The sequence below is a fragment of the Strongylocentrotus purpuratus genome, unplaced genomic scaffold (assembly GCF_000002235.5).
Source record: "Strongylocentrotus purpuratus isolate Spur 01 unplaced genomic scaffold, Spur_5.0 spur5_scaffold_21, whole genome shotgun sequence".
NCBI classification, from domain to species: Eukaryota; Metazoa; Echinodermata; class Echinoidea; order Camarodonta; family Strongylocentrotidae; genus Strongylocentrotus; species Strongylocentrotus purpuratus.
In genome coordinates this window covers 13,777,072-13,797,629 of record NW_022145607.1, presented here as the reverse complement: position 1 = coordinate 13,797,629, position 20,558 = coordinate 13,777,072, and the positions used below count along the sequence as shown (strand labels likewise).

The 20,558-nt window shown below is 37.7% G+C and overlaps 1 protein-coding gene across 1 annotated transcript in view; it reads left to right on the top strand.

Moving 5' to 3' along the window:
• LOC576448 (muscle-specific protein 20) overlaps nt 1–20,180 on the top strand; it is a 35,120-nt gene extending 14,940 nt beyond the window's left edge. Inside the window, exons 2-9 of the mRNA XM_011669122.2 lie at nt 6,780–6,895; nt 10,246–10,312; nt 12,078–12,215; nt 12,777–12,970; nt 16,011–16,019; nt 16,588–16,654; nt 17,486–17,623; nt 18,853–20,180. Of these exons, the coding sequence (XP_011667424.1) occupies nt 6,780–6,895; nt 10,246–10,312; nt 12,078–12,215; nt 12,777–12,970; nt 16,011–16,019; nt 16,588–16,654; nt 17,486–17,623; nt 18,853–19,047 (924 nt within the window). The 3' untranslated portion in view covers nt 19,048–20,180. The remainder of the gene's footprint in view (nt 1–6,779; nt 6,896–10,245; nt 10,313–12,077; nt 12,216–12,776; nt 12,971–16,010; nt 16,020–16,587; nt 16,655–17,485; nt 17,624–18,852) is intronic.
• Nucleotides 20,181–20,558: the final 378 nt, after the last annotated feature.

The following is a 20,558-nucleotide window of genomic DNA, read 5'->3' as shown; positions in this document are numbered from 1 at the left end:
TACCTCCCTCTGACATATTGTTGGAGCGAGGCTATAAAAATGCGGGAAGGTTGCCCCAGTTGGCATTTTGGAACCCAACGGAGCTGAATATGTATACGAGGGCGAATCCTCGACAAATCACCAACCGACGCATTTGATCTTGAAGGGGAGAATGCAGTGAGCGAAACCAGGCATTGTTTATTGCCCTATCTCGTACGTGCCGCTGTCACAAAGTCAAGCTATCTTTCAAGATATATTTGTCACTGTAACGCTGTGCCTGTGAAGCTGACGGGCCTCATTCTCTCGTATTGGAAGATTCTTTCTAAAGTAAGTGCAAAGGGCACCTTTTCGAGGCTCGTTTGAGCAGACTTTGGCTGGGAATTTGGGACCAAATAGACGCGATCAATATGTGTGAAGCTAACAGGGGACCCTCCTACGGCGATCTAAGACAGCGACAGATGAAGGTGAGAAAACTAGTATAAGATTTTCAAATGATATAAGTTTGTCTCTCTCTCTCTCTCTGACTGCTGTATGGCATTTCTTACTTTGAAAATCTTAATCTTAACGTTAATGTTAATGTTAATGATGAGATGGTGAGCATTTTGTAGGCCTCCGCAGATTCCCAATGGGTAGCACTTTCATAACCGATGAGGCAATAATCTGACCTAAAAATTAAATCGAAAATGAATAAAAATAGATAGATAATAGATGATGTATCATAAGAAATATCAACATTTCACTGCATCAACAGTGCGATTAACCTTCATGCTTTTGATACGTATTAAGTCCACAAAAGATAAAGATGGAATTCGCTAATAGCCTTCCATCTCCATAGCTGCCTATCTGCTGGTCATAATCATGATAACGGTGACCCATCGAAGATCTATGGTCAAACCATCGTATGGTCAGTTCACTCTATCCATTGCCGACTGACCAATCAGGGTCGCAAACTCATAGATAAGAGACATTCCTTCTGGATAAAATGAGCTCGTTAATGAACCACACTTTTTTTAATTACGAAATATTCCTCAGGCCTGCTTGACGTAAAACAGCACCTGCCCTTTCAATTAATTTGACCAGTGCAAGTTATATGGATATCTCTGGAACACTTTTGAGGAGAGTTTGACTGGTTATCATAGTGCTAATTATATATTAAGTTTAAAGGTTACGATATGGCTAATCAAGGCCCAGTCTATGGACTTTCTAAACAGGTTCAACTCAAGGTGAGTTACTATTATTAGCATGATTGGACTTCAAGGCATTCCATGTCATCGGTTGGAATGCAGTTTTTCTCGTCGATGGTTTATTAGTGGCGGGTCGCCAAATTGCTTACCGGTATGTGAATTGTATATTCTTTAACGTTGTGATGCTGTAGGAACGGTGCATTAGGATTAAAAAAAAAAGAATATTGAAATCTATTCTCACTGACTTTACGTTGCGTTATTTTTCAATTTAATTTTCAAGAATCTCTGAAGATCGTTTAGCACTCTTTAATGATTTGGGTACTTTTATGCAAATAACATTATGCACAGATTTTGAACTATCGAAACGAGTACCGTAATTTATCTTGTATTAATTCACTTTGATCTACAATGCAAACTTTTGCCTTTTACTCCAATTTCTGAAATTAATTCTTACCTCTAAGTTATTGTGGTGAATTTGAGCTAGGTCTTTAATACACACTCCTACCATGATAAAATACCCACATACGGAGACGACGTTTATTTGCGACTTTGGTGAAGCATCAAAACAAAATGAAAGTTGCACTGATTTCTACATATTAAATATACATTTAAGTGGATACTGACAATTAGTAGTATTTGAGGCTCCATTATATAATTTGCAATAAAATCAAACTAATACAGAGATAATAATACCGTAGATTAATGTTTGTTTATTTCCATATACTGCCATTAAAGTCTATTCTTCTCAACCCGGCTACAGAAAATAAAAATGAATTGCGATCTAGTTTCGTTCATTAGGGAAATAGCGGACATTCTAAACGCATCCAAATATGGACCCATTCTCAGCGACAATGAGCTTGGGTTTCCTCTTATCATTTTCCCACAAAACTAATTGGAAACAATCGCACATTTTTGGCATTCCAAACCTAGACGATGCCCTCCTGATGAAACTCCTGCTGAGCAGAAGCCAAATATGATATGGGTATATTGCTGTTTTGGCGAGGTCATTTTCATATTTCGGCTTGAAGTTTGGAAATTTGGCAACTATTTGGAAATACAAAGCAATTCACACTGAGGCAATTTTCCGTTTAGCCCTATAGTTATTTATTCTTATAAAGCGATACGAGGGCTCACCAGTGCTCACGTTTTTTTTTCTCTCGTTTTTTTTCATTCTTTTTTTGTAATCATCCCGACAGCAAGGTATATCTGCTTTTGGAGGGAAAAGGGATATATATTTACAAATGGCAACGAGTGTTATTGATAGCACATGTGTAGATCGTTTTCAATACTCTAACCCCCTCTTATTTTATGTAATACGAAACTATTTCAGTCAATTCAGTATGAGCTCATCATTTCGTATGAAATCAGGGGCACCGCCCCAGATTTTGTGAGGGGGTCAATATTTGGCGCCTTTACCTTAGTTTCTCTTTCTCCCCCCCCCCCCCCCCAGCTTTCTACACGATCGCCATTTTAGCGAAATAATGGAGGGGGTAATAACCCCAGTCCCCTATAACGCCGCCCTACACACAACCTTTTATCAGGGCGCATGACAATCATGTTTATATTTCACATGGATATACATCCGTACTGCCCACTCCGGGAAGCATCCAGAACTCGCGCGAAGGCGGATCGCGATGACTTAGAAATGACAGCTGGGAATGTAAGCTTTGGATTCCCGACATATCTTTAGCGTGACTGCGAGGCAGACGAGACATAAACGGAAAGACAGATACACACACACACACACACGCACACACACACAGACAGACATGCGAACCAACTCACACGAAAAATAGATTAACAAAAATATCCGAATTAAGTTTCTTTGTAAATGTATCATTTTCATTCTTGATATGGACATACATGTCATTTCAGCCGTACTTATACATGAAAACCTATAACAGGAGTCCCAATTAGGGATGTGCGTCAGATTTCAGCGAGGTGCTGCTGCTTTTCGATTGCTATGTTTTGTTTTCTTCAAACGTCTTCCCATCATGCATTGCTTCGGGTCAATGCCTTCTTAGTCTTGCACTTACCTCATGCATATCCCGGCTATTGATAAAGGAATTACTGCCCGCAATCGTGTAATTGATCAAATAAGAGCCCCCCCCCCCTCACATCTCCATTGGTTAGATGTGAAGTTATATGTTACATATTTTTTCCCCAAAACAATGTTTTATACCTATATATCGGTTGTAGGTTTCTCAATTGATTGTATGTATCAAGGAGAGGTTCTTGAAGTTAATTTCAACGATTAGTAATGCTTGCATACTTTTAATACATCATTAATATCATTTTTATGTTGATACTAATGACCATAGATATAATATACGATAATGTTTGCATACAGTCATGCATATAAAATGATAATAAATTATGAAGAATCAACATAACGTATACAAAACGTTATCGATGATGAGTATAAGAAATTTGTAGAATGATAATTTTGACAGGAGGGTGTTTATTCAATACAAATACATCCCTTTAGCTCAATGTACAATATGGAGTTAACGAATCGACACCCTAAATCCCTTTATTCGTTTCAACATTTACAAAATATATACTATGGCTTAACTGCGTCATCTGTGGGTAATAGAAGGTGCGGGAAGATACCCTCTTTTCACCCCCCCCTCTCTCTCTCTCTCTCTCTATCCTTCCATCATCATCGATGTCGGATGCGGATGCCAAAGAGAGATCGAGAGGAGACCCCCTCCCTCCCATCTGCCCTTCCAATCCCACCCGAAGCTTGGCCTAAAACCCGGCGACCTCAAATGCTTTGGAATGCCAGGCACGCGGCCAACATAACAGAGAACGCCATTTTTAGAAGTTGATCCGTTGATCGAAGGCATCACATGGAATAGACCCCCTTGCGAATATTCTGGAAAAGTATTCGTCGTTTAGAAACATCTGGGAGTATGGATAAAAATAGTTGTGCTATATATTATGAAAAATTTAAATCATGTTCTGTTTGCATTATCGCATTACACATCATTTTACCTTGACAAGAATTTATAAAGCTGGATCACCATTTTACAACTGCATTGTCATGACGATGAATATCATCTGGTAGATCGGGAATGTATTAATTTTTTATGGCAATATTGCATTACATGTTTTTCTCTTGAAAAAAGTGTTGTTTTTAAAAGCTGTCACTGTCAAATACGGTGTAGGTTTGTTTAAAGAAAAAAAAACAAATGTTTAAAGGTTTAAAGATGTATGTAGCATTAAGTGCTAAAAGGGGTGGTGGGTAAGTTCTGCGAACACAGCGAATTCGTACAGAGAAAGAATCTCTGATCCATTTATGAGGTGGGATAAATGGATAATACATTGACATATTTGAGGTGGTGTTTATTTTGGTAGATATATAACACGCCTGTTATGACTGCCCCTCATGTCTACGTCACAATCAATTTTGTATCGTGTACTCTTACAGATCAAGGGAGTTGACACGACGACATAGTCTTCATTCAGGTCTCTGAAATTCATGCCTTTGTCTTTGACTGATTAGTATTGACAGCTGATTGCGTAGACTACGGTGTTGGATGATGCAGATATGTTTTATCGAGAGCGAGAGCTCTGGGGCGTGGTCAGATACCAAGGGGTAACCTCTCACCCCTCGGTACACGATGAGAACTTAAAGTAACGAGAGATATTGAAATCAAGATGGGCCTAGAAATTAAATTCCTAGTATAATGTACGTCATTGTTTTTTTTAGTTACCATGGTTTCTGTAACCTTTTCCCCTCCCTATTATTATGTTTCAGTACGCATATAGGGCACTAAAACATTTCATATTTTGTTCCGAGTCCCCTTGGAAAAGGTTTGATAAATCTTGCACGTAGAGGTATCTTAAAGGGTACTCATTCGTTTCTTTTACAATAATTATTCGTACATAACTAAAAGCTTAATATTGAAATGAGGAAAGAGGCGAGGAGGTGCTAATTTTCTGCTACACTAGAATGCTACAACAGCTAGAGTATGCTTTTCCTTCGATGTGATATTTGCTTTTCTCTTTCATTTCCAACTATCAACTCTTCTGTGAAATAAAAGAATTATACTATAAACAATGTTAAAGGAAACTAATCTACAGAGTACACTAGATATTCCTCTATTGTGATGTCCGTATAGAAATGATAAATACTACAGATGATCATCGTTGTGAATCAGATTAAGCTACACCAGGTATCGAATCTGATAGACATGAGCGCTATACAAGAATGGCAAGAACCCACTATTATAATTATTATTATTACATGAATTAATAACGGACGTAATGAATTATTCTATACACATTTTTTTCTGCGATTAAGATTATTTAAACATATACATCACTCACATCCCTGTTTACATCGACTAGTCTTCTACTCCCCCCTCCTTTAAAAAGCAAAATAATTATGACATGACATAACTAATCAAAAGATACATTACTAACATTTGTACACAGTCGCAAAGGGGAACATGGATGCCACGGACGTGTGAAATTGCTTCTAATTAAACGCCATTATTTGTCTGTACTGGTGCTGGTGTACGCCATAGAGTTATTATAGGTGTACATACACACACGTACGGCTATTCTACCCTGGAATGCGTAGCGCCATTTGAGCCTCCCTGGGGCATGGTTATCGTAGGGGCTGCGGCGCTCAACGGGTACCTTATATAGTCATCAGCCGGCTGGTTCGGCTGGTAAGATGAGAGACATAATGGTCGGGTGGGAGTCATAAGGGGTTGCGGTCTGTCGAGGTTTGATTCATAAAGAGGTTGATATTATGCTATACGCCAGACTTTTGTAATGAAGAGGAGTGGAAATCCAATCTTTTAGGATTGGTTTAATATTGTAGTCGAAACCACTCCAAAGTAGTGGTTCGATTTACTCTTTTGAGAGTCGATTCTACGGTAGTTTTTAATATTTTCGTTTCCCTATTAAACCTCATCCATTCCTCTTTGAATCAACGCCCCCTCCCCTTCTCCCTCCCACATCCTTACCCTCCCTGTCCCTCAACCTCCCCCTCCCCCTCCCACATTAATGTCGTTATATGGATTGCAACAATCCAGATATTCTCAAGCACCCTAAATAAACTTTTATTTATAAAGTATTATCATATATTTTCATTCCATAAAGCATACCAGAGTCGAAAGCAAACCTTATAAAATACACAAAGTCCCTTTGATAACAGCATATGCATATGAAAGAATCCCCCTTCCTCTTTTCCTTTCATTCTTCTTCTATATGACATTTTTTTCCCGTTTCATTTACGGGTTGCAAGGTTAAGCTCCAATTTTATCCTCTCAATCTGTTGCCCTTCCGTATTTTACAATAAATGCTTATTACAGTTCGTATAATTGTCATTGATCACTGTCAACAAATTATTCAATGTCACTATTTATGATGACGAAATACTTCAGAATGATGATGCAGAAACCAATACAAATTCGATTTAATTAACGATGATATTTCTGTCCCACTTTTCACATTTTTAATCCCCTATTGATATCGTATTGCCGAGATTCGTAAGTGCACTTACTTTAGCAAGGTTATTTTTTAGAATATTATTGCTGATTATGAAGTAATGAAATACTAAATTTCCCATTTTTTCCCATTTTTTTTTTCACACTCCAGATCGAGTCAAAACGCGACCCCGAACTTGAACGTCAATGCGTGGAGTTCGTTGTCCATCACACAGGCGAGACCGTCAACACTTTCGACGACCTGAAGAACGGAGTCATTCTCTGCAAGTAAGTCTTAGAATGTAGTCGAAGAAAAAACCTCCAACAAAGCGACACAAAACGAGATCGCAAATACTTTCGAAAAATTCACCTTAGGCAATTTCAGTAGCCTTGCCCATTTTGTGAAGACTTCATTGACGTATTACGTAATCTGAACATGATTTCTAAGCGATGTTAAATCATGACATTAGGGTAATGAAACTGCCCTTGAGTTTATTTCTCGAAAGTTATTTATGATCGTGTCCTAAGTTCTAACTAATGTTCTGATCATGATCATTTGATATACATGATATAAGACCACCGGTGCTTATGCATCTCACAGACCACCTAATTATTTGTAATCAATATTTATCTGGATTCTTTCCCCTTTGTGGATGAGACTGATTGATTATATGGTTAATTTTCCTCAACCAGGAACTACATTTACCTGTTCGTACATAGCACGATATTGAGCTAAAACGAGTAATGGGGTGGAGTTGTTTATTTTGGATGGAAAGTCCAGAATCAAACGGAAAAGCAAGGATTGGTCTGTTGTACGAGATGGGTTAAACATGGTATCTGAAATGTGCAATTCGTGGTTGTAATAGTAATCTAAATCTCCTATCTGATGAATAAAGAAAGGCTTCGGGAGTCTAATCCTAATATTACAATGATGGCTATAATTTGATATGTTTATCTGTAATATATAAATCTCAAAGTTAATGTATCAATTCAATGGAAAGATTGTTTTACATGTATGTATTCCTTTCTTCGTATACAATGAATTACATTATTCCTTGATGAAATATCCTCCCATGTCACCTTTTCGTTCCGTCATCTCATACGATTTAGAATTTATATCAATTGACTGTCATTTATCATTCAATCAGTTTCTTGTCTGCTATCATTCAATATTTCATTACTTGAAGCAATATTATTCATTAATCATTAGTTGGGCTTTTTTCCATAGCCAACTTCCATATCCAACATTTTACATAGAGTACACAAGTAAACTTTGCATTAAGGTTCAGAGCACTTTACACATATTGATGTGGGCCGTTTGCTTTTTTTCTGGAATGGATTAAAACGCACTGCTTTGTGGAATGTAAACAATAACATTTCTTTATGATTTTTTTTTATTCATTCTTTTTCTTCTCTTTAACCTAACGTCCATGTGTTGCGTACATTATTTGTAAACATGCATATCACGAGCATGATATGTTTTTGTTACTTTTCTGGGGTAACAACCAACGGTATTTGACTTTGGTTTTTTAAGTTACTCCTTAACCTTTTTGAATTATTTTTATGTGGATTTCATTGAAGAAAAAAAACTTTGCATAATACCAAATCATCCCATCATCCCCGAGATGTCGGCAGTTTGCCTCAGTTCATTTGATCACAGTTTTACAATCGTAACCTCGATCATTTCCATTTCATCGAGGGTTTTAAATAAATGTTGCTTGTCTCTGAAACTGCGTTGTATTTTGCGTGGTGATGAACTCCAATTCAAGGCAACCTCCTTTGTTTCATTTAACTAAGCAATTAGTGTTGTTATGTTGTGTTTTGAGAATCTTGCATTATTTGAGCTTGAACTTCTTTATTCCATGTTTTCTGTTTTGCCTGCATGTCGGGAATTCGAACGATCACATCTTTAGGTTGATAAACCTTTTTAAACCTGGCGCAGTAAAGAAAGTTGAGAACGCTACAAAAAATACATTCGCAAAGGTAAGTTGAAGAAGAACGAATGCATGCGACAAAGACGCTATGAGCTGATGAAATGACGTAAGACGGACAGTCCTATCGTTGTATAGTCGTTATATAGTATTACTGGAATGTGATTTTATGTAGTTGCATGTAAACGTATTCATTTTTAGACTAGAAATGTTCATCCTTGCGTGGCTGAACTATCGCTTTGCGGGCGACATCAGCCCAGAGACTAGCTTCAAGCTGCATGTGCTTAGGAATGTAACATGGGACCGGTCGTAACCGGTCCTTTCGAAATGCTTCAAGCTGAACCCTAAGCAGCTAGTTAATAATTCTAGATTTAGCAGTGTGTCCTACAAATGAACAGTGACTAATTTCCTTTGTGAGATTTATATAAACTAACAATTATTATTAGTTAGTATCACGCACAGATGCCATACAAGTAGTTCATGCGGTATACTAGATCAAGAACATGCTCACACATACGTATTATATATAATCTAGTTAGAAGCCCGAACCAGAGCTCCTCAAGTACCATCATTTCAAATTACAATTAATCCATTTTTTGTAAGTTCCTGTAGATTATGTTGCATGCACTTGGAGGTCAATAAGAACCCAGACAACAGATCGGACCCTTGTGCCGTCTGCCCCCCCCCCCCCCCCCTATCTCCCTTTCTCTCTCTCTGTCCATTCTGCCATAGTCCCAACTAGAACCAACGACACATCACGTTCCAGTCCTAATGCATTCAGTACTAAAGTTACTGTTAATTATCAAGACAGAATGAAAATGAAGGAAAAGAGTGCCCCGCCCGATTCCGTTAGTATTTTAACTAAGAACATAGAACAGTGTAGAATGGACATACACACAGCAATACATACTTAACATACTTTAAGCGGGAGGGATTATCTAGTGCGGAAGCAAAAATGCAAATGGAAATCTCTTAGCTACTTAGATCCCTACTGCAGCCTTAGACCCCGTTTACAGTGAGCAAAAAGGCCGGACTAAGCCGGGCCGAGCCGCGGCCCGGCGTAGCACTGTAAACACGCAAAAGGCCAAATGCGAGGCCAAACTGGCCGCGCATTTGGCCCTGCTCTGTTTTTTTACATGCAGAGCGCTACTCTGACAAAATATTGAAAGGTTACAATTCAAGCCGCGGCCGAGCCTGCCACTGTAAATGCACAAAATTGCGGGGCCGAGTAGGTCTGGCTCGGCCGCGGCCCGGCCCTGGCCCTTTTCTTACTGTAAACGGGGTCTTAGAGGCAATATAAATCATTAACCCATTCTTTTTTACTACATTTTACTACATCGATAACAAGGCCGAAAAGAAGTACAGTCCATAGACATTTTATAGGACGATCATAATTATTTCGCCAGAAATATATCTAGACTCTTAAAGGGGCATGTTCCCGGATTCCAAAGGGCGCTCAAAATACGTACGCGCTGGCGGACGGCGCTATAGCTGCCTATTGACACCAACAGAATACGGCTCTTACGTAGATGGCATGTTCCGGTAACTACACTGGCGGGAACGTGCCCCTTTAACCAAGCACCTTAAGATCTGCTGTTGTTTATAATTCTGTTGACCTCCTACCGTCGTCTCCTTCCCCTTTCCCTTCGAGTATCTTTAGTGTTGAACCTGTCATCCCTCTATATATTACATGTGCATTTCTATCAGGCTTGTTAACAAATTCTGCCCGAATGCCGTGAGAAAGGTCGAACAGTCCACAGCTGTCTTCAAGCAGGTAAGGAAACTTAACCGTCCTGCATGAGCTATTATACCCCCCCCCCCTAGAAAGATGCGATTGCATATATGGGACCATCACTTTTTAGAGAGTTACGATCAGTCGCCAGTTACGACCAATCACAGATTCCCGCCATTTGTCAATAGGGGCAGTCCTAGGAAGCGGCAATGGGATAACGTAGGCTTTTTGTTGCGTTAAATGTTTATACGGTTCAGAATCTGTGATTGTAATCGTTACAAATTTAGATTATAGGCAAACAGGCAAACATTTATTATAAACATGAGAATGGACTACGTCTTACACTTTGAGGGATTTGGGATATTAAATAGAGGTCTGAAGAACGTCATAGAAATGGGCGTATGAATAAAACAAAATTCCATGGCCATAATGCCATTTTTGCCAGTTGAAGCAATGTGAAAGTTAAATTATGTTTCTCATGACATCCGGAAACATTTTGTTGAACACGTTAGGTAGTTCTGTAAAATTATTACCCTTGTTTTTTCCCCGCAAGTGAAATTATGTTCACTCTTACCAATGCAAGGGTAAAAGTGGACCAGTTTGCACGGTTTAAAACTGACGATTGGTCATAACTCTGTGTACAGGTGTGTTCTTTGAGCGGTTATATGTTTATTTATGTAGACCGGTTGGGTCTGAAACAAATTTCGCTGTCCATACGGATGCGATGTGTGATCCCACTCTGCGGGCTTTTTTAAAAACACCAAGTATCTGTTGTTTTTCCCCGTATTGACAGTAAATCAAAATGCCCCTTTTCCTGTACAAGAGATACTGAGATAACTCTTCGTGCCTGAAAATGTGGTTCGGGAAATCACACTGGTACCGTCGGACAGCGAAGAAGGATTCATGACATGGCTTATCAACATAAAAAATCCACTGAACATTATTGAATGGACAAGGTCCACACTAAATATTACCTGAGTGTGTCCAACCCGCAGTTTACCCCGCAAAGTTTGTGAAAAACTCAACAGTTTGTTTTTTATGTGACTTAAAGTTTATGGAAATGCTTACCATTACCAATACTTTAGTCGCACCGCCAAATCGACACCAAATCAATCGATTATTGGCGATTGGAGGTAATGTAATTGTCTGATCGGTCTGGTGGCGGTCTTAGTGGTGTGACTGAGGTATTGCAATGATTCGCAGTAGAAATCCCTAGTATCAGATTTGAAACGAATGACTCACACAGGGCGCTTTGGAAATTTAGGAGCTATGAACACCTACCTACCCGTTTCACCAAACTTTGCAGATAGGGTGTCAACATTGTTTGTAGATGACTTGTGAAGCGTCCTCCTAAGATATATATGATCGTTAATCAGTCTCGTAGAATAGAGAGGACCAACTAAGTGAATCTACTTTGTCTTGGTTGATGTCTGAAATTATAAGATGAACACATTTGTCTTACTAAAACTCAAACGTTCGAGCCAAGACCTATTAAAGTTATTAAAACACCTTTACCAAAGTATAACCTGAAACCAGACGTTTTGCTTGGTTTCAAAATATGACGGATCTCAAGTTTTCATTTTTTTTCAGATAAGATATAAAAAAAATACTTTAAATGTTTGTTTAATTATAAGGATACGCATATGATTTACTAGTAGTACAAGGTAAAATGAAGAAACGAACAAACCTTCAATCCGGAGTAGGAATTGACCGGAATCGGTCAATAACGCCAGATCATGTGTCATCAGACCGTGGAGTAACATCATGTTTTAAGCTGTGCCCTTTACCTCTTCCTTTCTCTCTTCAGAGGGCAAACCTTGAATCCTTCATCCAGGGATGCAAGGCATTTGGACTCAAGGACCAAGAAGTCTTCCAGGTCAACGATCTCTTCGAAAACAAGAACATCCCACAGTTCACACAGTGCATTGTCGCCCTTGGCCGCTATGTAAGTAGTCTTCTCATCACGATGGTATTGTACCTGTATATTCAGAGTAGAAAAGTAGTAGTTCCTTTTGTAGTCACGGATTAGTTAATTTAATCACTCATTATTCCTAAGTATCATTTAAGGTGTTCACACTTGTACAAGCATTGCTATTTAGTGGACCCCTCTGTTTCCAACATGTATTTATTACATTTGTTTTAAATGCTTATAATTGATTTGTAATGTTTTGTTGGAAACATTAATAAATTGAAAATTGAAAAGATAATATACAAATATTCGTTATGTCTCGAAAAAGAAAAAGAAGAACAATTGATTCTGACACAGTATATCGTACACACTTCCACACCAAGGCACATCCTTTTCACTAAAGACATATAGGTGTAGACCATCTTGGAAGACTGTTCCTAGTTTTGTATAACCCTGTTGCGTAGTTTAACGTCATCCCATTCTTGAATACAATATCATGTAAGGTTATCTCAATGATCAGGTAGAATCCGAACTTTCTTTCTCGTGATGAGTGATTTATGAATTAATAATGATGTTATCTTTGATCTTGACCCACAGGCCCAAGCTACAGAAGGTTACGATGGCCCCATCCTTGGGCCTAAGCAATCCGAGGGCAACGTCCGTGAATTCACCCAGGACCAGATGGATGCTGGCAAGCACATGATCGGACTCCAAATGGGTTCCAACAAGGGTGCTTCACAGGCTGGAGGAGACTTCGGCAGACCACGACAGGTCCACTCAGAATTCAAATAGACGACATACCCCGACAGCAGCACGTGACCTCTCAAAGTTTAAATATGGCGTCGACGCAGTATCCGCGGAAGCAAAAAAAGAAAGACATCCGAAGTCTTCCAATATTTTTCTTATTTACGAAAATGCATTGCAAAACCATTGACCCTGTATCCTAATCGTGTTGCTATAAAAGAAGTCGCGGTACTATTTCCTGAATTCAGTGCATTATCAAATCTTGAACTGTGAATTTGAAATAACAGAGAAATGTTCTGAATGATGCTGGTTTTAAGCATGAAATTATGTCGATGCCATTAGCACCTGGTCAAAGTTTTAACACGAATCACCACATTAAGTGTTGGTCAAAATTAAGATCGTTTTAAAACGGTCATTTTCAAAACCATTACTCTTGACATTGATAAATCGAAAAACTTTGAAAGGATCACTACTGAAAATAATGAGAAAGCTTTTATTACCGATTTGTATTTATTTCAGTTCATTTTCTAAAGAAATCGCAACGCTCAATTTGTTTGTATGAAATGGAAGTATTTATGTCAATTTTCAAAATGTCTTTGTTATGTTTGGGGCTAATAGCACTTCGGTAGATAAACGTATTGCAAAAGTTTATTTTAAAATGAATAATTATTATTCTGTAATGCTGAAAATATTGATGGACATACTTATTTAAGTAGTAGGATAGTCAAATGTTTTTTGTTCTTAGATTTTGTAGAAAAGGGGAACGGTGCACAAGGTTACATGCTTTTGAAGCAAAGATTATTATAAGCACATTGGCACGAATGGAAAAAATTGGTGAACTTAGTTATACAAAAAAACGAAAAAGAAAAAGTAACATGTATGTTGGTAACAAAAGAGTAATGTCTGTAGAAGAAAGCCATTTTTCATTATTTGCAATATTTTATCATCAACTACATGTTCTGTATCTATTTACGTGAAGGAATTGTTATACAAAATGCTGTAATACTGATTGATTAAAATCCAATCAGCGAGTTTTAAACATTTCATTTTTCAATCTCCGGCTTGTTAATACAAAATCTGAGAGACAATCACGATCTGGTGTTCCAACTTCGCCATGTGATCAGTATGTTTATAGAATGTAAATGACAATATCAATAGAAACCCAATAAAAACAAACATCACTGTGATAAATTATTTTGCCCCTTACATTGCCGTAAACTTGGTGTTTATTCTTTCTTTTTGGAGTGGATGTGTCTGAGAAAGAGATGCTTTTTTGATAACTCGATCAAATGTATTTTTGAGATGATTTTCAAATATTCCACGCATATTGTACTGTACAATGCCTGCTTTTGATATGCTGAAGAGTCTTGGATAGTATACATTTCATAACAACAATCATCTAAATTTTGCTCGATATATCATCCCTCTCATGCGTTATGTGTGATTCACTCACAAAAGTTCAGAATTCATGCACATTTTAGTCTAATTGTCTGATGTCATTTAGTCATGCGCCAAATTCCTTTCAATTCAGGCATTTTATAAACGCCAATACTACATAATCAAGATAGTTGTTAAACACGCCCCCAGTTTCACTCACTCCTTTAAAATGCTTGTAAAATCCATATTCGAGCATCGATTAAAAATAAGTGATAGAGTATATATAGAATTGCAGGCATGAGCCCTCGAAATCCCTTACTTTTCTAAGATTTTACTTACCGTGTTAATCATTTGGTTATTGGCATGTAAACATATCTACTAGAGAGAAGAAGAGAAAGAGAGAATGACAAATGACGATTTTAGGAGTGTTGATCATTTTTAAACGCTCTATTTTCAGTAAAACGGGCGTTTTTGCACGGTCATGTTTTTCTGTAATATTGAGGACATTATCATGTTCATAACTTTCAGCAGAAAATGATAATCATTTTGGCACATTGAATTACACCTTACATTCATGAATTCTCAATTTGGCATAATTATATGAAGTATAACCAAATAAAATGCAGAGAGAGTTATTCTCATGATTCTCAAAAATAGAATATCGATTGAAATCGGGGAAGATTTTATGAAGTTCCTCACAGCTCTGATGTAATCCTATTTCATGCATGACACACAACACATAATCATCTCTATGTCCATAGAAGTGACTGACTGACGCTTTGTGTGAAAAACACTCTTTGCATTTTATTGCTTCACCGTGTATACAGTATAGGCCTGAAAATGTGATGATTATAACTGATTTTCTTCGAATAGTCATGTTTTGGCTCTCTTCCCTTTCCCCCTCAAACTTCTTCTCATCCAAAATACAGCATATTTTACTTTACGAACTAAGTGCATCTAATAATGGCATAATTACATAAAATGGTGAATTATTGATTTCGTTTTTGTCACACATTTAACGCTAAGCTAGCCTTAAATTTAAATTTGTGTTTAAAAAATAATTCGTAAAAATTAAAGGACAATCCAAAACTTGTAATAAGTTATTTGTATAAAAGCAGAAAAATAAGAAAACAGATGGGAGAAAGTTTAACATAAATTGGACCAATAATAAGCGAGTAATGATTATTTGAAATATGAGATCACTGCTGTGTATTATAATTCGATGCGAGGGTGATGGGGGAAAGTCCACTTTTATAGATTAGAAACGTTTCCTTCAACATGTACCTTTATCTATCTCTCTGTTTCGGTAAAATGGATTATAAATGGGAGAATAATTAGATCTTCTACGAGAAAGGAAATACAATGAGAAGTGCAATACCTTCAGGAAAGGCACGGCGCTACTTAAACCTGGCTGAAACATTGTTACTAAAGTAACTGCCGATTTCATAATGCATGCAATCACCCCACCACTCTTCACGTTGCGCTGGCATGATTGAGATCATTACGTAATCATCAATGTCACATGGTCACCGTGGAGACGCCACCACCATCATCACAAAGAGATGCTTAGCAGAGGAAGCGCTCTCATTACATAATCGTGACCATCATCCATTTTCATTTCTCAACACCCAAGGGAATTGTCTTCACTCACATCATTGTAAGTGCATCATTTTCTTACTTTTCTTTTGTGCTTCTTTTTCTCTCCTGCAGCCATGGATTGTATTTCGTTTCTTGTCATTATCATAAAGTCATATCAGAAATAGACCTACATGTACGACGATCACGATGCTAATTCGAGTTTGGTATGCAAACGATTCATGGTTGCTTGTGCCAGAAATTCTTGCACATATTCTGTTGAAAAATCATGAGAATACCCCAAAATATGTTTTCGCATTATTTCCATGCATAATTGAATCATCTGGGACCCGTTTCACAAAGCATTTTTTTCAATGACAAATGACAAAAATCAGTGACGCATCTGCTGGTAACCAATTAGAAGCAAGGATTTCACTAGCTTATAACAGAAACTGGCATTTGTCACTGATGAAAAGTTTGGTGAAATGGGACCTGATCATTGTCCTTATAAATCTTGTTGACAACATTGCATTGCATTAGAACATTTCGGTGAGATGCGACATCGCCTTTTTCATGATTTTGTTTCATAAAATCCCGTTATCAAATTTGTCTTAGACCATCTATACCACCGTACCAACATCACAATTGTATGGATATATTAATGGCAACATGTTAATAACAAGGGTATTAAACAAAATCATTTTCTCTCTAGATTGGTCAACAAATTCTGTCCCGAAGCCGTCAGGAAGATCGAGACTTCAACTGCAGTTTTCAAGCAGGTGGGTTAACCGGCATGAAAGTTCATCCTTTGGTTATCAGAAATGTCACCGTTTACATATTTAAAAAAATGTATATAAAATTATGCATTCAATTATTATTTACGTCTTTATATTATCCGTTACACGCAAAGACCATCCCAAGTTATGGGAACAGATATGGCAATTGAATCATTCCAAACATTTTGTTTTGATATAGGTTTTACATTAATGATTGACATTATTTATATGGCGCCATACTTCTCGTGTTTTTTGTTAAAAATAAGAGATATGAAAAGTAAAACAAATTAATTAATTCCTTTTTTTTTCTTCGCCTTAATAAAAGAATAGTGCTCAGTTACACTCAAAATTGGAAAATGAACGAATGGTATTCCAAAGTCTCATACATGAATGTAAACGTCTCTTTCTACTTAGATCTTTCGAAACTCACAGTTGATCTAATTTGCGATTCCAATTCTTCTTTCCCCTTTTTTCATCTCCATCATTGGACAACCTATTCTCCTATTTATGGTACGTACACCCTGGATCATCACCTTTCGTACCTGTCTACCGCTTACCTGGTCTGCCTGGTGACCTTCCAACTTACGTCCATGACGTCCACCGACCAACGTACAACGTTAAACCAACACCATCTCCCTTGGACACTGTCCCTCTACCATGGACACACAATTTCTACAAACTGCATTTCTCTGTGGTCTTCTCTGGATACTGTTTCACTCCCATGGGTACACCCAATCTCCGACCTCTACTTCATGTTTTCATCTGGCACTGTCTCGCTACCATTGACGCACCCAACTGCACTCCGGCTAACTTGGTCTTGGACACCTTAAACAGAGGGCAAACCTTGAATCCTTCATCCAGGGATTGAAGGTCTACGGGCTCAAGGACCAAGATGTCTTCCAGGTCAACGACCTTTATGAGTCCAAGAACATCCCACAGTTCACAGGGTGCCTTGTCGCCCTTGGCCGCTTTGTAAGTGTATAGGGATACAAAGAAGCTCTTCATCAACTGTACATATCGAGGGTTCAGTGACATATTTTGCCAAAATTAGTAATTGATATCAAAACTTTCAGAAAAATGTGGGCTTTCCAGGAAACACAAATAATTAACTCCACCCAACACCCCACCGAAGTCAATGGCTAGTGAAACATAGACTTAACTCCTTAAGGCCCAAGTGCTCAGTGACACATAAACCACTTTTTCTCAAATAGCCCAAATGGAATTACGTCTTTGTGTCACTGACCCCTCGATATTTTGGTTGTAATCCATGTTCCACTTCCTTTTGTCACGTTTGTATAGATATAGTAATACTCCATTGTGTGTCTTTCTAGAACACATGGAAGATGTGAATAGAGGAAAGAGATAACATGGTCAATAGGTTTACCAATAGGACATTTTCGTAATGTAATACAATTTAATGCACTAATCTTCGTTACGTGCTTCGTTACAAATTATTTCATTCACCTGTTACGAATAATTGTATTTCAATAGTCAGAATGCGAATTGCATACATTAATTGTTGCTAGGTAGGAAACACATACTGACTTGTCCTACCTATCAACACGTAATGTATGCAATATGCATTCTGACAATTAAAATGCACTCGTAACAGGTACATGAAGTAATTTGTATCGAGGCACTTAATCATAAATGTTGATATATTACGAAAACGGCCTATTGAATGCATACCGTCTTCTCTTGACGACTCAAAAGCTTCACACAGGCTTGGCAGACATAGCAACACCTAATTAATGCATAGTGGATTATATCCATATAAATTGCGCAATTAGACAATTAGGATAGACGACCTAAAGAATAAGTGTAGGTATTCTAACAAAAATGACATTTATTCTTGCCCTATGAAGTATAATATTACTTGCGAAAGTGTACAGAAGATATATAAATGGAGATAATCTGCATAATCTAATGTCTTTTAGCATGACATTTACGCAGTCATTTTCTTGATATGACGTACCAGACGAGGTTGTTCATAATCATGCACCAACTTGTTCATGCAATTTGCGTTCTGGCAATAGTACAAAGGATAATATTATGCACACGCCTGGAAAGGAAGCATCCATAAGTTTGAAAATGTGTTCATTTGATAAAATCTGAGAAATCTGTAAATGTTTTATTGGTGTAGAATTAGTTGAATACGGGCCATTAATTGGTGTCACTTCGTCTTTCTTCGGTCCATACAGGCCCAGTCCCAACCCGGCTACGACGGCCCCATCCTAGGACCCAGGCAGTCAGAGAGCAACGTCCGTGATTTCTCGCAGGACCAGATGGATGCTGGCAAGCACATGATCGGACTCCAAATGGGTTCCAACAAGGGTGCTTCACAGGCTGGTGGAGACTTCGGCAGACCACGACAGGTCCACTCAGATTTCAAATAGATCCCTTACCCCCGATCCTCACCAACAACCAATATATATCCCACATCATCGCATACACAGCCCAGTTCGCGGACAGGATAAATAGGAGGAAGAGGGGAGGAAGAGGGGAGGATAAAGGAAGGGGGAGGGAAAGGAAACGTTTGATACGAAAGAATAACAATTTCCATGTCAGACGTGTTTGCATTTGAGAGAAATCTTGAGAAATGCGCTTCCCCCGAAAATTTGACAGAAGCATTATTATTTAAAACTTGGTTTCAAAACACTGTTGTAATATGTGGCAAATTCGCAATGTAATCTGAAAATATTCTAAATTTGGAGAAATTTGTTTATCCTGTAATATTTAATAGGCGGCACATCTATTTCCCCTTTTCTTATACTGTTACGCATAACATTTTCGTATCAATAAGCATCATTCTACCAAAAAAAAGTTTAGTTTAACATAATCTTTATTTTGTTGTATGTATTCATTACTATCTTGCTGATCAAATTTTGTTCTTATACCATGTTCTCCAGTTTCAAAACGAAATCCATTTTTATCACAAAGTTGTTTTTTTGCTAACGCATAAGAATTTCCTCGTCTTAATCATTGAAGGGGAGAATATGATAATGACATGAAGCTTGTATTGTATTGCATGAAATGTAACTTGTGTAATATTTCGAAATATATATGTGTATATGTTCACCGGGTTGCTAAGACATAGCATATAAAATGGAGACGTTAATATAAGCTTGCTAACGACATGACTAAACATAAATCATGTTATTTGACGCCATAATGAGTTTGATACAAATTCTTTAACAAACAAAAATGATCAGTATATGTGGGATATATATTAAAAAAAAACAGATTAAATAGGAATGTTCCTTAGCCCACTTGACTTCTTTGTTTTGTTAGCATTCATCAATTTATTTAAAGAACGATTCGATTCCCCTTTAAAAAAATTAACAAATGTTCACTTCAGTGCATACTATTTAAACATTGATCGCTGTACCAGTTACTAAAAATAGAAGCTATTCAGCAAAACTGAAACTCTAATTCACTAAGATGTCATGATATTTATTTCATTCAAATGTACACCGTTATACTTTCGTCCTTATAAAATAAAGTTGCTGCACACAATCCGAAATACTTATACCTTTTATTTACTTGGTATGTTATTCCGTACGAGTTCTGCAACTGTTCCAATACCTTATTTCGATTTTTAAAAATTACTCTCTTTTATCCGTGTTTCACTTTTCGAAGGAATCTTAAGCGATGAAAGTTGAGATGAAAGTTGAGATGAAGAGGGAGAGGGAGTCAGATAGAGAGATGGAGAGAGAGAGAGTGGGAGGAGAGCAACTTTCAAAATACACGGCGGAGGTGGGCGATTCGCCCCCGTGAGCTACACAATCGCCCCCGTCAGAGTGCTCACGGGGGCGATTGCAAAATTAAAAATCGCGCCCGTGGAATTATAAAATAAAGATTATCTTTTCTGTTCTAACTTTATCGCAAATTTGAGTTTAAACTTTCA